General features: G+C 47.2%; 1 protein-coding gene across 1 annotated transcript in view; it reads right to left on the reverse strand.

Moving 5' to 3' along the window:
* Positions 1 to 799: 799 nt before the first annotated feature.
* STK35 (serine/threonine kinase 35) overlaps positions 800 to 21,726 on the reverse strand; it is a 31,421-nt gene continuing 10,494 nt past the window's right edge. Inside the window, exons 3-4 of the mRNA XM_084774234.1 lie at positions 19,247 to 19,996; positions 800 to 1,008 (exon numbers count right to left, since the gene is read on the reverse strand). Coding sequence (XP_084630360.1) covers positions 19,284 to 19,996 — 713 coding nt within the window. The 3' untranslated portion in view covers positions 800 to 1,008; positions 19,247 to 19,283. The remainder of the gene's footprint in view (positions 1,009 to 19,246; positions 19,997 to 21,726) is intronic.

Genomic DNA, 21,726 nt, shown 5'->3' on the forward strand with positions numbered 1-21,726 from the left:
CCTGGTGCATAGGGAACACCTGTCAATGTGAGGAAAGGATGGCAGCAATCAGCTGAGGGTCTGCAAGGACTGAAACGGGATCGTGGGGCCTAGGTGGTCTCTGTGACAGGCTGGACTTGTAACTGGGAAGACAATCCAGGAGGCAGAGGATGAAAGGTATTGGCCTTATATAGTGACGAGAGGCCAAGGAAGACCAAGTCTGGCTAGGTGTTAGCTCAACAGTCCTAACAGAAGATAGGCTTGTGAGAGTAGGGCGGGGGTGGGGTGACGGGGATCTTGATCTCCTTCCTCAGGGACCCCAGCTGGAAGGGCAGAAGAGGGAAACAATCCCATGACAGTGAAGCCTAGTGTGGCCTGGGGCTCCCAAGAACTTAAAGAAAACCAAAACCCACGGTTTCGGTCTTTTTTCTATAGTCCTTCTGGGCAAGCCCTGGTGATCCTCTTCTGAGAGGCGTCATCTCCGATCCCGTCTGGGCATGAGGGCTGGCAGGACCAGCCCATCCAAGGACTCCCACAGCTCCCACAGCTGGTAGGCGGTAACTCAGAGCTGCTTCCTGATATCTTCGTATCCCTTTCCAGGAAAAATACCAAAACTCTGGGCAGACAGAATTTCTTTGGGGAGTGGGATGCTAAAAAGCAGAACTGAGAGATGTGTAAGAAAACACAACATGAAAGAGAAAACCAAAACTGCTTCCTAACTTAAGAAATTAATGGATTAACAGTGAATATATGCGTAGGTTTTGTCCACATTCAATGTTCTTAAAAACAAACAAAAACCTCAAACAATAAAAGGTGCCTGTCCAGAGTGTAGCCTTCTGCTCTTCAGAAGTCTTGATGGTTTAATGTTTAAAAAAAAATTATTATAATAAAGGAAAAAGAAAAGGGTAGAGGGGAACCCAGGCAAAAGCTTCACATTGTGGGAGGTCCAGCTGTCAGGAGATCGCCACCACCTGTACTCTCTGCCGTATGTCCGAGACATGATGAGACTGTGGGTCCTGAAGGATCGACCTGGAAGACAGAAGGCAGGCAAGGAGTGGACATTGGATCAGTGGTGAGGGTACAGAGCCAGCACCCAAAACAATTGACCCTGAAGCTCTGTGTGCTGGGTTTTCTAAACACTTTACCTAAAGATGAGTGAGCCTCTAACTACCTTCCCAGAAACTGTAAAGACACACTCTCAGTTCTCAGGTAAGGAAACGGATGTGTCCTGGGTCATATGACTAAGGACAGACCCTGGAAGAGGGAACGTAAAGCATGCTGGCTCCACAGCTGCCAATCTGATCACAAATCCTACACCTGGTTCCTACTCCAGCTTCCGGTACCCAACAGGGAGCCATTCCAGATAGGTTGCTCCCAATGGACCCTGGTGGTCCTGGTCCTATGTATATGTAGCCTTTCTTCTCTAACTCACTGATAACTACTGTCACAGCCTCACAGCATCCCTATGAGGGTTTGCTATCCTTCTTTACAGATGAGAACATGGCGTTTAGCATCTGAGAACCTACAGTAAGTTAGCCAACAAGTTTTACCTCCTCCTCTGAGGCCAGGTAGACCCAGAACCAAGCAATGGGTCCCACTCTGCCCACAGCATCAATTACCGGGGTTAAAACTAAGTGTCCTGGAGAGAAAACTGTCTGAGGAAACAAGCTGGCAGGTGACTGTGCCAAGTCAAGCCCTTTGTTCTCATAATCTACACCTGTGTCACAAGCTGTTTTAAAGATGACGTAAACACAGTTACACATGGCTTAATGACATAAGAACTGCCAGGCTGCCTGAACCTCATCAGAGTATGCTTATGGGGCCACCACTGCTTACTGTCTTCTACTGCCTGAAACATCATCACGTGTAACTGTACATATAATACTTAGAATTTCTGGTCCTGTGAGCATTGGCTGCTATTTGGGAACTGTTTCGGTGCCAGGCCTCAGGAAGAAGACAAGAAGCTGCCCTTAAAGGAAATCTAGAACACAAAAGCCTATAGAGATTAGCCTTGGGTCAGCCCCATATTCTGAGCCACTTAATCACATAGCTAAGTTTAGCTTTGTCTTAGGCAGGGCAGGTCATCTGGGCAGGAACGTTTTGAAGTTTTGAAAGTGCCTAGTTTCACCCTAGATAACTGACCCGAACAGGGCCTTCCCTGTAGCTTGCAATCCTTCGGTGGCTCCCTTGCTCCAAGAACACACCCTCCCTGTTGTCTGCAGCTTGAGAAGGACACTGTGGCTCTTGGCCAGTGTGCACCCTCCTCTCCACTGAGCTGCGGTCAGTACAGTCAGGTAGCACTGGCCCCACAGCCTCAGGTCTTGGGCAGGTGCCCTAGCTCATTCACAAAGTGACTGTAGAGCGGCCTGTCTGCCTCTGTCTCTTCCTCCAGAAGCCTTCTGTCCCTTTTGGGCTCTGAATGGAATGAGTAAGAAGTACAGGACCTGCAGCAGTTCTGACACGTTCAATGAGCCCATTTCTCCCTCGCCAGTGTCTTCAGCTAAACTCAGAATATATCGTCAGCCATTTGGCCATCACAGGCGGCTGTGGGTAACGTGGGAAAGGCATCCCCACACTGATGGAGGACTGGCAGCAGCCTGTGGGAAGCAGCTGGTAAAAAAGCTTCCAGAACTTGAGGTGTTCTGAGACCTAGGGCTTGGTGGTTACACTCGTGGAAACTGAGCTTCTCTGCTAACTCATGGAAGAGGATCCATGAGTAAAGATGTTCAATTATGAGAAATACCTCCAAAGTGCAAAACAAAGAGACTAAATAATGAACTATCCAGCTACTCACTGCTGTGGTGACCAATGAGAGAGGAGTGTGGCATTTGGGCATCAGGAAGAAGCCTGCTAACGTGTCGAGTGGAATACGTACGCTACAAAGCTGTGTGGTAGAAAGCAGGAAGGAATACAGTGTCTCTACAGCTCAGGATGGAGGTTGAAGTCCTGGCAAAGGTAATTAGATGGTGAAAACTTGTGGTCTTTGGATGGATGAGGCCTTTGGGATGTTACTAGGGTTGCGTAGGTCATTTGGATAGGATCCCATGATTGAGTACGATGGTCTTTTAAGAGGGAGATACTAGCGGCTGGAGAGGTGGCTCAGTGACTAAGAACACTGGTTGCTCTTCCAGAGGACCTGGATTCAAGTTCCAGCACCCACATGGCGGCTCACACCCACCTGTAACTCCAGTTCCAGAGGATCTGATGCCCTCTTCTGACCTCACGGGAACTAACTAGGCTTGCACGTGATGCACACACATACGTGTATGCAAAGCAGCCATACACATAAAATGAGTAAATCTAAATGAAAGGAGGGGGATCCTAGACACCCCACACACGTTGTCTGTGTTGCCTCAAAAGACAGGCAGCAAGCAGCAAGAAGGGCCATCCTTAGATGGCCTATGACTTAGGACTAAAACAAAGAGTCCCCTTTTTCCTTATTTTTAATAAACTATTATTAAAACAAACACCAAAAACAAGTTGTACATGAAAACCAGAATGCACTGAAACTAACCAGATCCAACATCTACACATAAAAGCATGCGCTCTGGGAGGAGGTTAGGTACAGAGTAAGAAGGACTCCCAAGGAAGGGGAAATAGCATATACAGTCAATAGGCTTCCAGGGGAGGCCGACTGGAGTGGGAGGATTAAACTGAAAGGGGAAGGAAAAGGGAGGACGAAGAAGGGAATCCGGGAGAGGGGACAGTGACAACTAAGACCAAGGAGCATTGGAGGGCCACGTGGAAACCTACTACTGTAGGAGCTTCTTAAAATATATACATGCATGAAAGAAATCTAATGGAGTCACCAAATAGTGGAGCTGACAGTGCCCCAACTAGACGATTCTCTTCATTAAGTAAAATTTCCAGTGCCAGGAATGCGCTACATCTAATTGAGTTGTTGGCCAAAGGGGCCCCATGTAAAGGCCCCAACAACCCAGGGTACTACCAAGGATGTTAGTTGCCGTCTGCAAACTGATGGTAAGGCCCCGTTGCTGAAAACAACACTTAGATAGCTATCAGGCTGTGCCTCCCTGGAGCCTTCACTCCTACTGGCAGGTTCTCTGCATGCTACCAGAGCCGAAGGGAGCTGCAAAGCCCGTGGTCCACAGTGCTAACCTCCTGCATAATACACTGGTGCAATAGTGGAACAGACACTGGGAACAGCCAAACACTATCTGAATGGATTTAGGGTCCACTCCATGAGCTGGAGCCCATGCCTGACATTGCTCAGGTGACTAGATAGAAAGGCAACGGGCCTAGAGGGAAGCCAAATACTATTGCTCCGGTAAAGAAACACAGCAATAACTTTTTGCTAGCCCATAGATCAGTGTCTTGCTCAGCCATCATCAGAAAATGACAGACTACATTCTCTGCGGAAAAGGAGGTGAAAAGATTTTAAGAGCCACAATAGATGGGCAACACCAAGGGAACAAGGCCTTAGGCACAACAGGACTGGTGCATATATGAATTTACCAAGATGCTAGCATGACAGGTCCAAGCTAGATAGGGTCCCAGCACTGAGAGGAAGAACCGGAGTTTCCATCCACAACCAAGAAGCTATCTTCAACTGACACCAGCTTGCAGAAAAACAAAAAACAAAACAACTCAGTTTTCTCCAATAGTCTGAGCATATAAACTACACTTAAGGATGCTCCCACATGCTCATCAGCAGATGGCCCACACAAAACAAACTCAATGGTAGTTTTGAGGGTTTTTGTTTTTATTTTTTCTGGTCTCATATTGTTTTGTTAGGGCATTTTTCACTTACTGGTCTTTTGCTTCCAAGTTATCCTTGCCAATTTTGTGTTTTTTTGGGTTTTGTGTATGACCGTCTTTCTCTGTGTTTTTCCTGTTTTTGGTTTTGATTTGTTTTGTTTAACTAATACTTGTTTTGTTGTCTGTTTGCTTTCTAAACAGAAAAAAGAAAGGAGTAGAGTTAGGTGGGTGAGAAAGTGGGGAGAATTTGTGAGAATCTGAGAAAAGGAAAACCATGATCAGAACGTACTATATAAAAATATTTTCACTTAAAAAATAAGCAAACAACAGAATCAGCATGCGCCAAAATTAACTAGACCCTAGCAGGGTGTGATGGCACATGCCTCTAATCCCAGCACTCAGGAGACAGAGGCAGGTGGATGTGAGTTCGAGGCCAGCCTGGTCTATAAAGTAGGTCTAGGACAGCCAACACTACACAGAGAAACCCTGTCTCGAAAAAAGAAAACCAATAAACAAGCAAATAACTAGACCCAAGTCTGTGCATAAAGAACATGCACTCTAGAAAGAAAATTCAGGTCTCTAAGGCCTACTCTGTCATTGGATGCCTCTGCTCCCCTACTAGGAGCAGAAATTAAGAGATCTTCACACAATCTACTTGGGGACTTCCTTCCAGTTTTCAACTTGGGGAAAAACTCATACTCCCTGATGACTTGGCAGCCATCCTAGCCTTATGTAGCTTTTGCCTGGTGCCTTCTGCCCAAGTCTTCAGTAGACCAGTAGATGAAACAGAAGACAGACAGACACACCTTCCCCAGGGAGTCCACAACACAGTATGCTCATAGGAAGAGAGATGGGGAGGTGCTTTTTTTTTTTAACCACCTCAACAAGATAAAGACCATCTGATTTGGAGTCCCAGCAGCCAGCCCTTAGTTCTGTTAAACAGGCTCCAGCCTTGGAAGCCCTTGCCTATCACCTTTCATCCTAGCAGGTACCAAACCATGGCTCCCTTGGTGACCAGGCTATAGCATGAGGTGGTTCTTAGCATCAACCAGGGTTGTCCTTGTTGCTGTCAGTGAGACCCCTAAACACAGAGGCCTCCCGAACGTCAAAGCCACATCTGCTAAGCAAGCACAATGAAGAACGGTTACCATCTATATGGACTTCACACTTTGCAGTTGCATCCTACAATTAGCGTCAAGATGAGCTTCACTTCTTCTTCCAAAGAAAAGGCCCAGAGAGATGGAGCAACTGGCTCACATCGCAAAGTGAGAGTAGTAGGTCTAGCTCTTAACCAGAACTTCTCCAGCCTTCCCCCTAGGATGACCTGTACTGTGTGCTTCAAAGCTGGGGAGGCCACTGGTCCAACAGCTTGCATTAGTTATGGCCTTGGGTAGAAGGTGATCTGTCAGATTTTTATAAATCTTATCTTTGTTATTTCAGATCTTGCACTAAGTTCCCTCAGTACAACTCAACTTCTCTATAGCACATCTTTTGAGCAGCTGTCTAGGTAACCCAGTGAGGTAACTTCCAACCCTCCTACAAAGCTTTTCAATCACAAGTGGCATCTTCCAGCAACTCTGAGGTGGGAGGTAGTGTTACCCTGGCCCTAAAGAACAGGAAACTGAAGCTCAGAGAAGGGCTCCAGGTCACTTAGCAGGAGAGCAGAGTCCACAGGCTATCGGAAGGCGGCCTCTTTCCACAGCCTCTGCTTTCATCATGTACCTTTGAAGTGTAAACTTTATTCTTTGAGACACAGAGCTAAGTGCTACTGCTTAAACATATTAAGCCCTTACACTTATGAAGAGAGCTCAGCAAAGAGCTTGTGGAAAGTCTGGCTTAGGCACCTGCTGTATGCCCATGGTACAAGAGGTGGAAAGATGTGCTGGCCACCAGGAACTCAAGCAGTTCCTCTGCAGTTGAGCTGTGGTTTGTTCTAGTCTGTGAGTTGTCAGGGAACTGTTCTGACTAAAGCCATGAGCATCTTAGAGCACAGACAGCAGAGTGAGCAGAGGTGACAAGCGATGGAAACACATGACTAAGGACAGAACAGTGTGTCAGCCTCCTGTTCCTCCCCATTCTTAACCCTACAGACAGAGTAAAGGATGTCCTTTATTCTAAAAGTGCAGCCTCCCTCCCTGTGTGTCTAAGTGTCATTATCAACAACTGTTGATAATAAGTAGGAACTGTTTCTGAAACTGGTTCCCTCCACTGGCCCCTAGTTTATTAATAAATTGCATTATCTTATGAAATGCATCTTAAAACATGGCATGTAAAATACAGCTTTCTCATTCCTCAACTCCATGAAGGAAAGGCACCAGCCTTAGGAGGCATCTGAGGGTTTGGGGCTCGGCCCTAGCTGCTACCTACTATTCACAACCATGATCTGTGTGCCCCCCTTTCAGAAATGCAGACAGTGCAATTTACACTTGGAGGTCTGTGAGGACTGGGGCTCCAACAAACTGCCAGCCGTCCATCTTCTTGTTCACCTCCTCACTACTCAACTGGCACAGTGGGCACTCAAATTCCTGCACTTCCATTTGGGCTCTTAGAGTGTCAGATTGGACTACCGAGAACTTTTTAATTTTTATTTTCCAAGACAGGGTTTCTCTGTGTAGCCTTGACTGTCCTGGCAGACCAGGCTGGCCTCCAACTCACATTGACCCGCCTGCTTGTGCCTCCCAAGTGCTGGGATTAAAGGTGTGCGCAACCACACCTAGCAGAACTGAAGGTTTTTTGTTCTATTGAAACAGGACCGCATTCTGTAGCCCAGACTGGCTTAGAACTCAGACTGGTCTTTGAGTCAAGGCAATCCCTGAACGCTGGGATTACAAGAGTAAGTCATCGTGACTCGCTTGGAATTCACAAGTCAAGGCTTAAGCCAGGAACTACGCTGTATCTTCCATGTGAGGTGAGACAATAAATAAATAAATGGTGGTGAGTTCCATTCAGAGCATATACATCTCTGCCTTAATGGTTCCAGAGACAATTTTCCCTGCCTCAGCCCCTTAAACGCTATAGGCATACACTAACTACCATGCCCAGCTTCAAGCAAAATGTACAACTTGGTCCCTTTAGCCTTCTCTGCATGTGAAAGCCTCTCTGTTTTAGGTTTTAGCTACCACTGTTCTGTTTCCTTCCCCATCTGGCTGTCACCTGGCCTTCCAGGTCCCCTTCTACACCTCCTCTGAGAAAGCATGACCAAAAAAAAGTTTTTGCAAGGACTTTGCTTTGCAGTGAGCGGGCAGGCCTCCCAGTCAGCCTCCACTATCCACAATGTGTGCCTCGGTCTCACCACCTCATCTGTGGTCTGCTGGTTCTCTTATGACTTTCAGATTACCAAGTGGTGCTGGATGCTACGACGAGCTCATCTACTCAGTGACTGATAGAAACTGTCGTGGCAATATAAAACTAATTTACAAACTTCCCAGAAACGGTCAACAACAAGATAGCAACATTAAGGGGGAAAAGGTTCCTGCCTCCATCTTCTCTTCCCCAGGTTCTCGATGTAAGAACTTCCCTTAAAGAGAAAGAAGATTCCACACAGTATTCATGTGGAGAGCTTCTGAAACCCAAGTGTGGCCAAGCTGAGAGGAGGCCGGCTTCAGACTGTGTCCCCAGAGTCTAAGTCATGTCAAGAGCAGAATTAGAATCTGGCAACTATCCATCTGTAAGATGGCAAATAAAGAACAATTAGTGTTTTTAATGGCTTTCCCCTCCTGAGCTGGCAAGCAGCTCAGTGAGTAGTAATGGTGTTCTGGCCGTGCCAGAAGGACTCGGACTTCTCGGTCATAACTCTTAGTGGACAGATGGCAGCTCTCCACGGAAACCAGCAGTCTACACACCAGTAGCCAGGGGTCTCGGCCTTGGCCAGGGAGCCCACGCTCCTGTCTTCTACACTCTATACACCTACTCTGTTCAGAGGAGCCCAGCCTGACGCCTATGGGAAAGACAAACACTGCCTGGGCTACAATAGCACAAATAATGCTTAGGCACAGACTCCCTGGTGCAGGCCTACTCAAAAGCAACAGGAAACGACATCTCTACACAGCAGTAGGAGCAGAGACGAGGGCCTGGCTTCCCGGGCCACAGCTTCTCCCTCTAGAGACTTCATTTTCCCCAAGTGCTCAATGAAGAAGCTGACAGCAGAGAACAGTTTGAATCCAGGGCTCTTCTCATCTTAGAAGCAGCATAGGTTCTAGAAGCCCTGGAAGGCCTGAAACTCTCCTAGTTGTTGGGTGTGGTGGCGCACGCCTTTATCCCAGCACTCAGGAGGCAGAGGCAGGTGGATCACTGTGAGTTTGAGGCCAGCGTGGTCTACAAAGTGAGTCCAGCCAATACTACAAAGAGCAACCCTGTCTAAAACAAACAAACAAACAAACAAACAAACAAACAAAACTCAACCAGTTAAGTCACGTGCAATTATCCTATAGACTGTCTTAATACTCAGATTCTAAGAACCAGGCATGACACAATGAATAATGAAAGACCGGAGCCGGATTTATGCAGGCAGAAACTACCCAGAGGCAGCCCATGACCTGACCACGGCTTTGTAGGTAGGCGCAGATAAACGGCACAGCCTGTGTGGCTGAGATGCTGGGGAATCAGACCAGGCCACCCTCACCTCACCACGCCAGAGCCTTGCCTTTTCTCTGAGGTCTTCAAGCAGAACCTGTGACCCTTTTAACAGGCACACCACCGTTGAGGGGCATGGCCTCTAAGGCCCATCGTCTGAGTTGGATCCACAGAGACCTTACTCCCCCAGAAACACATTCTTTAAAGCACAGCCGCCAGGACTAATGGACACCAGGTCAGGACAAGGTGAGTGAAAGGACGTAAGCAGAATTTAAAGTCAGGATAGCATGCTACTGAAAACATACCAGCTTTTCAAACTCAACTGTATCAGATGGCTCTGTAAGGGCAGTGAGGGAGGCTATGGCAACAGCACAGCAGAAGACATGGAGACTGACGTGGTTGGTCACACTGCCTGTGTTACTGACCTAATATTATTTTAAGTCATCTGATTAAAAAGTATGCTGCCAAAATTACTAGCATTAAAAGTTCACCAAATACACAAAAAGAAGAATTACTGGCCAACACAGAAGGGAAGGCTCCATGGTGACCAACAGTAGGCAGAAGCTGCCAGCTGGGTCATCCTGACTACGTGTAAGAACTGGGACCCACTGCACTGAGACCTCTGTTCTGTCCGGGGGCTGGGGCTACTGTTTTTCTCAGCACTTTAGCTGTAAACAGGTCTTAGATCACAGAGAACATTTTTGTTTCTAGAAACAGCTCTAAAAAACTGGCAGTTAAGACAGGTGGATACCACAACAAATGCCCTTCTTCAAGCTTATTAAGTGTGGGGCTGAAATAAAAGCTGCTAAGTGCCTCAGTTGGCCCCCACAGAACCAGGTTCAACTGTAGCTGCTATGATTAGCAGAGAAAGGGCTCCAGGGAAAAGTCAGGGATCCTGAGATTTCCCCCAAGGATAGTTTCCCACCAGGAGGAAGCCATCTAAGTCCTTATTACTAAAGGAGAGGTCACAATTCCATGTGGTGACAGGACAGTTTGTGGTTCTAAAAGACTCAAGGCCAGAATGGTCTGGGCAAAAAAACCCCATATGGTCTTCTGATTGCAGCTCGCAGCCAAGCACACCAAGGGAAACGCTTGGGGGCTCTTGTTAGGGAGTCTGTGGCTTATTCTTAGGGGAAAGAAGGGCTCCACAAATCACTAGGGAGAGGCAGAGTCAAACTCATGGTTAGCCTACAAAGGTCTGGCAGAACACCACGATGGGAGTAAAACATGGCACTGCCACTACTGAACTCCCTGCTCGTGAACCGCAATGGAGACAGAACTCTGAGCTGCATCTCACACAGTACACAACCCAGAGAAGAGATGAGGTACCCAAAGCAGGTGGCTTAAGTGAAGATTCCACAAGTCTCTAAATGTCACCACTGTGAAAACTGCAGGGCTTCCACACTCCTGTCTGGTCATCTTCCTTCCTAGAAAGGGAACTGTGCATGTCGTTTCACCCCTCTACAGAGGCATGCCGCCCGGCGTGGTACTGTAGCTCCTTCCCAGGTCTGAGCCATCCTCCCACAATGCTAGAGACACTGTTCCGCCCACTCTCCAGCCCCACCTTATATGCAAGATGAAGTTCCTCCTCCTCCGTCTGTATGAGCCAGCTGGGGCTCTGCCAACACTCTCCTGAGCTCTGCTCAGGATGCCACAGATAGCTTTTCTCCAGTCCATCTAGACATGTAAGTCCCTACCGTTCCTGTCACCCATTTCAACAAAAGACAGAACGCTTTTTCTCTGACTGCTAGTGGCCAAGACAGCTTAGGATCCCCCTGGGGTTGCCTGCATGGCCTCCCTTTCAAAGCTCAATGGAGGGGCGCCCCAGCCAGAGCTAGTGAGCACTTGCCACTCCCGTGGCCAAACCATTTCCTCTCTGGAATGGAAGTGAGGGCAGGGAGGAGGGGCCGCCATACCAAGACACAAGTAGGAATTCAACAAGATAAACAGAGTACTTAGTCTAGCAAGCTCAGCAAGTTGAGGAAGCAGCAGGGGTTCCCCTGTGATAAAGAAGCCAGTTTGAGCCAGGTGTGTTGACCCAGCACTGAGGGAGGCAGAGAGGCAGGTGGACCTGGGCTGTGAAGTCTGGGGCCAACCTGGTCTGCAAAGCGAGTTCAGGACAGCCTAGGCTACAGAGAAACCCTGTATCCAAAAACAAAAACAAACAAACAAACAAAAGGATTCCCATCATTCGAGCAGGGCTGTGGTGGTGCACACGCCTTTAATCCCAGCACTCAGAGTTCAAGGCCAGCCTGGTCTACAGAGTTCTGGGACATCCAAGGCTATCAGAGAAACCCTGCCTCTAAATAAATAAATAAATAGCACACCTTGGGAGGCAGAGGCAGGTGGATTGCTGTGAGTTTGAGGCCAGCCTGGTCTATAAAGCAAGTCTAGGACAGCCAAGGCTACACAGAAACCAAAACAAAAAACAACAAAAAACAACCAAACAAAACAAAACAAAAAAGGAGGCCAGCTTGTCCCACAACCTGCTCCCTGTACAAGCAAACAAGTAACCGCAAGGATATGGGTATCATATGATCAGTAAGTGCAAAGAAAGAGGACGTAGGGGTTCCTGGCTTCCAAGGCCAAGGTCTGCCCCTCCTTTAAACCAATCATGGTGAGAAAGCATGCTGAAAGACTGACAGAGGCCTCTCCTCCACCTGCTAGAGGTCAACTTAAGGCTACCGAGATACCCCTCAGCTTTTGACAATTGTACTTATAGTCCTAAAGGCAGCTGACTAGGACTGAAACAATAGCCTGACATTCTCTATCTGGTTGGAATTACAGTCTAGTTACACGAACCTCCTTGCTTCCGGCCACCTTAAGGTTTTGACACTGCTAAATTGGAACAGCCTTCCAACACAGCTCCTTTTCTCTCAAGGCCAATGGTCAACCGAAGACTTCCATTCTATGAACAGGTGGGCAAGTGGGCTTCTGGTTTTCTTTAACGTGGGATGAGCTGCCTGCTCTCCAAAGGCTTTTTATACCACACTAGAATGAACCTAGGCCTTGATGTGGTCCAGGGAGGGAGGGAGGGAGGGAGGGAAGGAGGGAGGGAGGACCTCTGGACTGTGTCAATGGTGACAGCTGGCATAAACCCCAGAACAAGTTTTATAAAGGTAAAAAGTCACCCTGCTGTTTGTCTGGGGTGTGGTATTTTCACACCCATTTCTGCTGCCCCATACAAACCCAGAGTTTCTCCCAAACATTCACCAGATCCAAACAGGCAATCTGGTTACTAACAACAAATGAGCCTTTATTTGTGACTTCCAGTTTTCTTTATGTCTGGTACAAGGGGCTGGGTCCTGCTGGCAGTGTCTGTGCAATCTGCCAAGATCTCAACAGCAGCACACTCCTACTCCATGCCTGAAATATGTCCTAGACTTCAGTTTTCTGGAAGGGCATGTCTTAGGCATGTCCGGTAAAAAGTAAAGGAAAAGCAAAGGAGTGCTAAGGCTGTATCTGTCCTGAAGGATGGATGTAGCTACCTCACATCATCTTGGTAATTTTACTCACTGGGCAAAATAATAAATACTAAAATCCAAAATGAATTAGGCAACCTGTTTCCCCATCGCTGCTCTAGTACCATGCCTCTGAGTTCAGAAAACAAACTGAAAAAAATCCAACCATCATTCATTCACAAGACACCTTCCCCTAGCTTCAAATCAAGATTAGTTTTGTAGCCAGAAAACAAGCACTTCTCTCTTCCTTACGATGCCTACGGGGCACCTGGGTGGCTCTAATGCAGCCTTCCCAAGTCCCTAGACATCATTTTCTTTAACAAACACACAAAACACAGAATTCTTTCTGACCTGTTTATGTTGCAGGCTGAGTTACAGCTTTCCCCTGGTAGCTCTTACTGAAAGTGAAATTCCTTTAAAATTGGGAAATTCACTGCAGTGTCTTATAGTATTGATTTATTTTAAACTTGGTTGGCATTTTTAAGACCTGCCATGCCTTTGAGCCCTAGAAATGCTCAAAGAAACCTCTATTTCCTCTGATTTTGGAATATTATGCAGCAACTACTGAAATGAAGAGGGGCCAGCAAGTTATCTGCTCGTCCCTACTTTGTCAAGGGTACTCTCTCTCCCCAGGGCCGAATCTGGGCAACAGCGCTTGGGAACCTCGCCCCCTCCCGGCTCAGCAGAGCAGTCCTAAGGAGTCTGCTGAACAAAGCCTCTCAGCACCTACCTAAGTAATCACCTCACATATCAACTATGATAAGACGTTCCCAAACTTCCTCAAGAACCAGCTCACCGGGTGGTGGCGCAGGCCTTTAATCCCAGCACTCAGGAGGCAGAGGCAGGCGGTTTGTTGTGAGTTCGAGGCCAGCCTGGTCTAGAGTCTAGGACAGCTAAGGCTACAAAGAAAAACCCTGTCTCGAAAAACAAGCAAAACAAAACAAACAAAAAGAAAGAAAAGAAAAACCAGTCCTAAGTACCCCTCCCCAAAGGCTTCACCGCTACCCTCTGAGCCATCACCTATAAGTAAACTGCAAGCTCTCAGTGAATTCAAATGGCCAATGTGACCAATGGGCTACACTGCCTGCCTGCCTTGGCCCTGGAATATTTCAACACAGGGTTGCAGGCAGCCCCACCCATCAGACCAGACAAGAGTGATGGCGTCCCCAGCTTTTGTTGGGATCTGGGAGAGCTGCCACTGAGAATTATATAGCAATGCTGCTGTTCTGCTTTGGGCCCTGTCTACCTGAAATTTCTGGCTGACTCTTGGGAATAGGCCGCAGCCAATAAGCCATGGCACTTTTCTTCTTTTTTCAAGCTGGTGCCACACTGCTTGAATGAGAACACTGCTTGATTATACGGGTGTCTCTATCCTAGCCTGCCTCCCTTGCCCATGTCTAGGGCAGTGTCAGAGTTCACTGCAGCTGTTCACAGGCTGTGTTACCTGAAGAAATGGCTGATCTGGAGTCCTGCTGAGCACGCAGAGCTGGGAGCAGCTGCAGCTGTGGAGGACACCTGCAGCCCTAAGCGTGCAAGGCCGAAAGTGAAGCACTACCTGCCTCAAGGCATGAACTCACTCACAAGTGGCTTTCAAGAGACTGCAGAAGGCAGAATGGAAGGGTGGAGCCTTCAACCACATCCCCAGGACCAGCTTCTGAGGGAAGCACTGCTCTCTCGTGCACAGAACGAGGACAAACAGCACAACTACATAGGTGACGTAATACGTAACAACAATTTATTCCCTGAATAAGTTACTTCAGGCCCCAATTCACAGGCCCCTCAAAGCAGGCTTCTTTGATAACATGAAGCTATTACTTTGGTCAGTGGGAGTGTCTTCATGTCCCTGGGGTCCCAAGAGATGCAAGTTGGAAGAAAGCCAAACCTTCAGGCAGCTTTGCTGGCAGCTGGATGATTATCAGAGTCCCTCAGATTTGCCCAAGGGATGAGATCTCTGCTGGGGAGGCAAGGATGCTGGAGAAAGCTGAGACTCTGAGCAGTGTCTGGGCCTTGCTACCAACAGCTCCAAGGCAGGCCGGTTCCTTCTACATGCTTGCGTGTATCTATCTAACTTGCGGGAACAGAGGACCTCTGGGTGGGTGCACAACCCATTACAGAACTGACAGCTCAGCTTCTCCTGTCTTAGAGGATGCCCCAGGAAGCTGTTTGAACCTGCCTTCCCCATCTGTGGAGGAAAACTCCAAAACAACTAGAAGGGCAAGGCCCCAAGGGACATATACGTGCACTGGTACCTAAGCCAAAGCCATCACAGTCAAAAGACAAAGCTTCTATTTCCCGGGTCATGAGAACCAAATATGGCATCTTCCCCCCACCGCATCCTCAAGCTCTCTCTCGGCACAGGTCTGTGAAGTGCTAGGGAGACAAAGCACAGCCCTGACCCTAATTAGCCCCTATACAGACAGGGCGGGAAAGACTCACAAATCTAACACTGCCTGAACCAAAACAACCAAACAAACCAAAACCAACCAACCAAACAAACAAACAAATAAAAAAAACCCTGTTGTTAATCAATGGAGTCCCTGTAGCCAAGCGATCAGTCTAGTTAAATGAAGGCCTCATTCTTAACTCTTATGGGTGCAACAATCTATTTCAGGCCACAGAAGAGCAAGTCCCTCCTCCTGCCCCCTCCCCCCACCCCCTCACCTAAGGAACGGGCATTGTGGCCAATTCAATGCTCCATAGACTAAGGCTAATCTGGGGCAGAAGCCTTGGCCCTTCAGCCACCTTACCTTTCCTTGAGGCCTCGCTTGGACCACGAACTCTCACAGAAGAGACTACCTTCCATGGGAAACCTACTAAGTTCTCCAGTCTCTGCCTGCACTTTGCAATGCTTAGAGCTAAACAGCCAGCATCAAGCTGGTCCGGGCTAACTCACTCTCTGAATTTAGTTATGAAGATAGCTGGAGACTCCAGTTAAAATCTAAACTCTATACCTTATTAGCTTTATGGCCTTCAACAACAGCCAGGCCTAATGCTTTGATGTTAGGCAACTACCAAGACCTCATATCTTCTATGACCCCACCTCTCCAGACACCTCAGCACACACCCCAACATCTGATTTCTTCCAGCAGGCTTTAGTTGCCCATTCCAAATACGTCATCGAGGCTTGGCTTCAAGAGGCCCTAGTAACAGAAACATGTGTACTGGACCACAAGCATGGTCATTAATACAAAGGCTTTCATAGCCCAGCACCCTCCCTGATAAAGTGTGGGCTATGGCACAAGAACATCAGTTTGGTTGGCTTCTACTCGGGATAAGGCTGCTGACTGATAGGATTCATTAGAAATGGCTCTCTTCTAACAGTGACAAATACGGGAGAAAGATAGGCCATACTGATCAACTGTTAAAAACAGATATGCCAGCCGGGCACTTGGGAAGCAGAGGCAGGTGGATCGATGTGAGTTCAAGGCCAGCCTGGTCTACAAAGTGAATCCAGGATGGCCAAGATAACATAGAGAAACCCTGTCTTGAAAAACTTAAACAACAACAACATCAACAACAAAACCCAGATATGCCTTTCTAGAACAATCAACAGAACAGGTTGGCTGTGTTAGAGACAAACTACCCAATGTGCTTACAGAAGCAAAGGTGCTAAGCATCTGCGTGCTTCCCTCTCAGCCTGAGGACACACCTAAACCTACTGCCTCACTCTACAAATTGTTTGAGGCACGTTCACACCTTGTAAAATATACATGGTTAAGCCCATTTTGTGGGTAATAAAACCAAAGCCCAGAGTGGTGAAATAACCAGCCTGATTGTCACATAGCCAATAAACCACAGAAATAAGACTCAGTCCCTACACTGTAGCTAATTGTTTCTCCATGGTACAATCTCCCCTCTTGTCACTGTTGCTGCAACAACAACAACAACTCCTCCTCTTTCTGCACTCACCTGAGTGTCATCCCATTGGGTTGCTCATGCTAGCGCTGGGCCAGTTACACTTACCATCCCCAAAGTTACCTAGAGGCCAGGGCATTCAAGTTCTAGCCCTTTATCTGTGATAGTCCTCAAGCTAAATCCATTTCTGTGCAGGCTTCTAACTACCACCCACTTCTCAGATCCTCCTCACAGCATTTTCCTCAGAAAGAGCCATCTGCATTGCTGCTTCTCTACGTGCTATCTAGTTTGGGAATTTGAGGTTATACTTTTCATCATGACAAGAGGACGCCATTGCTTTTCCACTTTCCTTCTCCCTTAGTATACAATGCTAATGTTTCCCAGAGTTTAGATGATAAGTTGTCTGTACCATATTAGAATGCAGAAGCCAGTGAGATGATGAAGGAAAGAATTAAAAGCAGATTTGTAACAACAATACTAGTCATCTCCAATTTTAAAAAAATAGTTATTTTTCTTAAAATATAGTTACTTATGACAATAACTGCAATATTGTTACTATTTCTTTCATTCATTCATTCATCCAAAGAGAACATTTTAAAAAGTGTTTTTTGGGGCTGGAGAGAGCTCGGTAGTTAAGCGGCTTGCTGTTCTTCCAAGGACCTGAATTTGGATTCTAGCACCTACATCAGGGGCTCACAAACACCTGTAACTCCCGGGGACCATCACCCTGCGGGCGCACAGCGTCTACCTAAGCCACCTTGCTTCTTGTTTTCTTTTCATACACCCCTCTCCAGCTTCCGGTCAGTGTACCATGTGTTACACTTAAGACAGTTCCCCCAGAAAGTCTTAGGATGCCTCCCCTCAGCTATTAGAGGTGCTTGCTTAGAGGGCACTGCTGGGGACCCACCCTGATCTTGTCTGTCTAAAAGACCCTATCTATATACACACTTCGCCTTTCCAAACTCAGGCCTGTGTTCACGGTCAGCTTCCACAATGAAATACAAACTCTAACCGTGCAGTTTTGGCTTTGCCTACTATTGCACCACGTTTGCCCAAAACAGTAACTAGCAAAAATGTTTCCCAATAAAAATATTGAATAAATGGAATTAGTTTGGCGATGGGAGAGGAAACGAGGCGGAAGGCCCTCCTTTCCACCTCCAGCTTCTTTCTGCTTCTCTAGCTAAGCAGATATGGCTCATCTGACAATACAACCCGAGCCCGGGTCCCGTCACGCAGCTGGGACCCTTTGTCCCATAATTCAAAGTGCTCAACTAGGACAGAACAAAACAAGCCAGTCAAATTGGCACCATAAGCACAACACTGATTAACTGTCGGAACCACAAAATGAACCGACCCAAGAGCTTGGGCTACCTACCCAAAACCCAAAACCAAGTCCCTCACCACCCCACTCCTCTCAAGGTCACCTATTTCTTTTAATGAAGTCTCTTCTCTTTAGCTACAACTTTGCCCTGTAAACCAGCACAAATCTCATGTGCTGATCCAAATAGGAGCCTGGATCTCAACTGAGACAGTCCCATAATCTTAACCTAAATTCAGGTCCTTTCTCAATGACAATCTTTCTCTTATGCTGTTCAGAAATGCAAAGGCTAGGATGGAAGTGGCAAGTTACGGTTCGATATACAGTTAGCGCACTGGCAGCCAACTCTACTGAGAACAGATGCAAGTTGCTCAGCTCAGTATACGTCATCTTCTGCAGAGGTTCAGAGGAACGGAGGAGCCAGGACCTTGTGCCGATGGCCCATTCCTGTGACTGTGAAACCAGCACTGTCCCCACCACTTCACCTCAAGACATCGGCAAACTAAGTACCGCTTATTTCTACCCTGTCATCTTCATAACCCAGGAAAAAGGAGGTGAACTCAGTTAATACGTACTTGCCCTTAATTTTATGGGATGAGATAAATCACAGTCTATGTAAGAACACTCAGCACAATCAGGTGTGGTGGCAGAGAAGCAGAGGCAGACAGATTGATAATTCAAGGCCAGCCTGGTCTACAAGGTGAGTCCAGGATAGCCAAGGCTACACAGAGAAGCCCTGTCTCAAAAAAATAAAAAATAAAAAAATAAACAATATGGCAGTCAATTTCTAATATCCTCCTTTGTCCACACCTCAGACTCTGGTGTCTGTTTTGGGTAGAAAACAAACACCTCTGGAGACTGTCTGCTCTTCATCCTGGCTGGTCCTTGTCCTCTTCCACTTCCATATTACCTATATTCCACACTAAGCCAAACTGCTCTAGTCGCTTCAAGTCCCAATTTCCTCCAGCATCAGGTCCCATCTGGATAGAACTGGACACATGAAAAGCAGAAACCCAGTTGGGATAAAGCTCCTTCTCTAAACACTACATTCCTTTCAGCCATTCTACAGGAAGAATTATTACTTGATAATTAATAAAACAAAAGGTGTTTCTACAGAACTTGGCAGATTGAGCAAGTGTAATTTCTTCTTGACACTTGTCTACACTTGTCATCTTGTACTCCAATAACCTGACTTTCTCCACTCACCAATACGAGGGGACCGATCAACAAGACTTACTTCTTCCTGACCCCGCATTTTCCCTACAGCTCCCGAGTGCAGCCCAGCACAGGACACACCGCCAGCCCAGGGAGTGTGTATGCACAATAATAAGAAAGCACTCACCTAGTTTAAAAACACCCAAGACGTTCAGCCCTGGAGTTTAAGCAGCACATGTGACCTGGTCCATTCGGGTTTCAAGTTCAAAAGCATCAGGTCGGTCCTGTGGGTTAGCAGCTAACATGTCTTTCAAGAGCTGCTTGACCCCCTCAGACATGGAAGTCCTACGTTTCTGGGGGATATGCAACTCCATCTTTGGGTTTTCTAGCAGCGCCTCACCGACAGGGACGATCTCGGTGCCCTGTTTAATGTAGGTCCCCAGGAGCTCCTTCTTGGTCTCAGAGTCAATAAAAGTAATTCTCTCTATCATTGCCCAGATGATAATGCCCAGGGCAAAGATGTCCGCCTTGGCCGTATAGTGTCCCTCCCAGACCTCAGGAGCCATGTAGAAGTCTGAGCCACAGGCTGAGGACAGCCAGTACTTATTGACATTCACATTTTTGTTATCTTGGTTGCCCTCTTTGCCTCGGGGTGCCAGCCCTGCGCAGACCTTGCTCAGTCCAAAGTCTGCCACCTTGAGGACGGGGGTGCCCGAGCGCTCTGTGATGAGGATGTTGTCTGGTTTTAGGTCCCTGTGCACGATGTGGTTTTTGTGCAGGAAGGCAATGGCGCTTGTGAGCTGCAGCATGAAGCTTTTGTTGGTGGCTGGGTCTGGTCTCCGGGACAGGACATACTGATTGAGGTCTCCACCTTCACAGTACTCCATGACAAACCAGAGATAGCAGGGCTCCTCAGCATAGCCCAGGATCCTTTCTCCTAAACCAAAGGACAGGAGAGAGCTTGAGTGGACATTCAGATCACTATGTCAAAGAAAGAAGATGGTGACAAATAACTGGGCCAAGAGGATCTATACAACTGGCACCAAGCAAAGTCTATGGCCACAGTCCACTTCTACCCATACAGAACAAGTCACGGTAGGCAGTGGCCTTACGGCCCGGGGTCAAGCACCTGGGGTTTGAATTTAAGAATCTTAAGTTTAGGCCGGGCGTGGTGGCGCACGCCTTTAATCCCAGCACTTGGGAGGCAGAGGCGCGCGGATCGCTGTGAGTTCGAGGCCAGCCTGGTCTACAAAGTGAGTCCAGGACAGCCAAGGCTACACAGAGAGACCCTGTCTCGAAAAAACAAAAAAAAAAAAAAAAAAAAGAGAGAGAGAATCTTAAGTTTTAAGTTTACTGCCACCTAGTTGGCGGTGAGGCCATTTTGTTTATTTACGTTTTTTCAAACTGGTATACGGTTCTATCAATTCTTTGTAGAGCTGCTGGAAAGAACAAGAATAAAAGCATACAGAAAGCTTTATAAACGCACACTGTTTACACTGCTGCCGAAAGGCCCAGCTCCTCTGACTGCTAATCCGTTCCAGGCATATGTTGTTCTCTTCCCTGATGCGCTGAGGCAACTTTACTAACACAAACAAAATGGCACTACAATTTTATTTCACAAGTATACTCCAATCCATCCCTATCTTCTGCTAGTTCACCATGTGCCTAGTCCAAGCTGGGTCTGTGTCATACCTCCTGGCTCTATGATGCTTGGTTCCACAAGTACCTATGACAGCAGTTATCTTTAACTGGCGTGCTGGCAATAATGTCAACTTCTATCGAAGATCACCACACACATACAAGAACTCCAGGCAGACATGAAAAAGATAATGGGACACGGGGACAAGTGGACCGGGAAGGTATAAATAAATGGGAGATGTGGTGAGGGAAACTTAGCCTGATGGACAGTGAGATCTGACGCAGATGCATTAGTTAATATTGGGCTATATGGATTCAAACCAGGAAAGCTAGTGACTGGCACTTCCATGGTAATCCCAACATTCATAAAGCAACCGATGGAACACTGAGTCCTTATGTGGAAGTTACTGGATGACAAATGCTCTATAAGCTAAGTCCAAGTGGGCAGATGTCTTATTTTGACAATAGAAAGACTATGTGTGCAGGCACATGCCTTTAATCCTAGCACTTGGAAGGCAGAGGCAGGTGGCTCTCTAGGAGTTTCAGGACAGCTAAGGGCTACAATAGTTGAGACCCTGTCTCAAAAACAAACAGAAACAAAAGGAAGACAGCCAGACAGACTGACTTAATATACACTAGTCATTTGTTAAGTGAGTCAAGAGCTGCAAACAGGTATCTTGGCTCAGAGTAGCCATGATCCAATAGACAAGGCTAACGCTTCCTCAGCCTCTGGAAGGAGGCTCCTTTCCCAGCCATTTACTATAGTACCATGCCACAGTGAGCCTACGAGCCAGGCCAGGCTCTGCTTCCCCAATGGCCCTTAAATCACCACAGTACAATCAGAGTCTACAAAAGCCAGAGGTAGGAAAAGACACAACCAAAGTTTTTGGCTGACCTCACTTCCCTTGTAATTGTACAATTTATTTGTTTATATTACTCACAATCCAAGTAAACTGAACAGAACCAGTTCAAGGCACACGGCTTCTTTTAAAAACCCAGGGTTGAACTGTTCCATTACCCCCATTTCCT

This window comes from Acomys minous (genome assembly GCF_964271855.1).
Source record: "Acomys minous genome assembly, chromosome: 3".
Lineage (NCBI taxonomy): Eukaryota > Metazoa > Chordata > Mammalia > Rodentia > Muridae > Acomys > Acomys minous.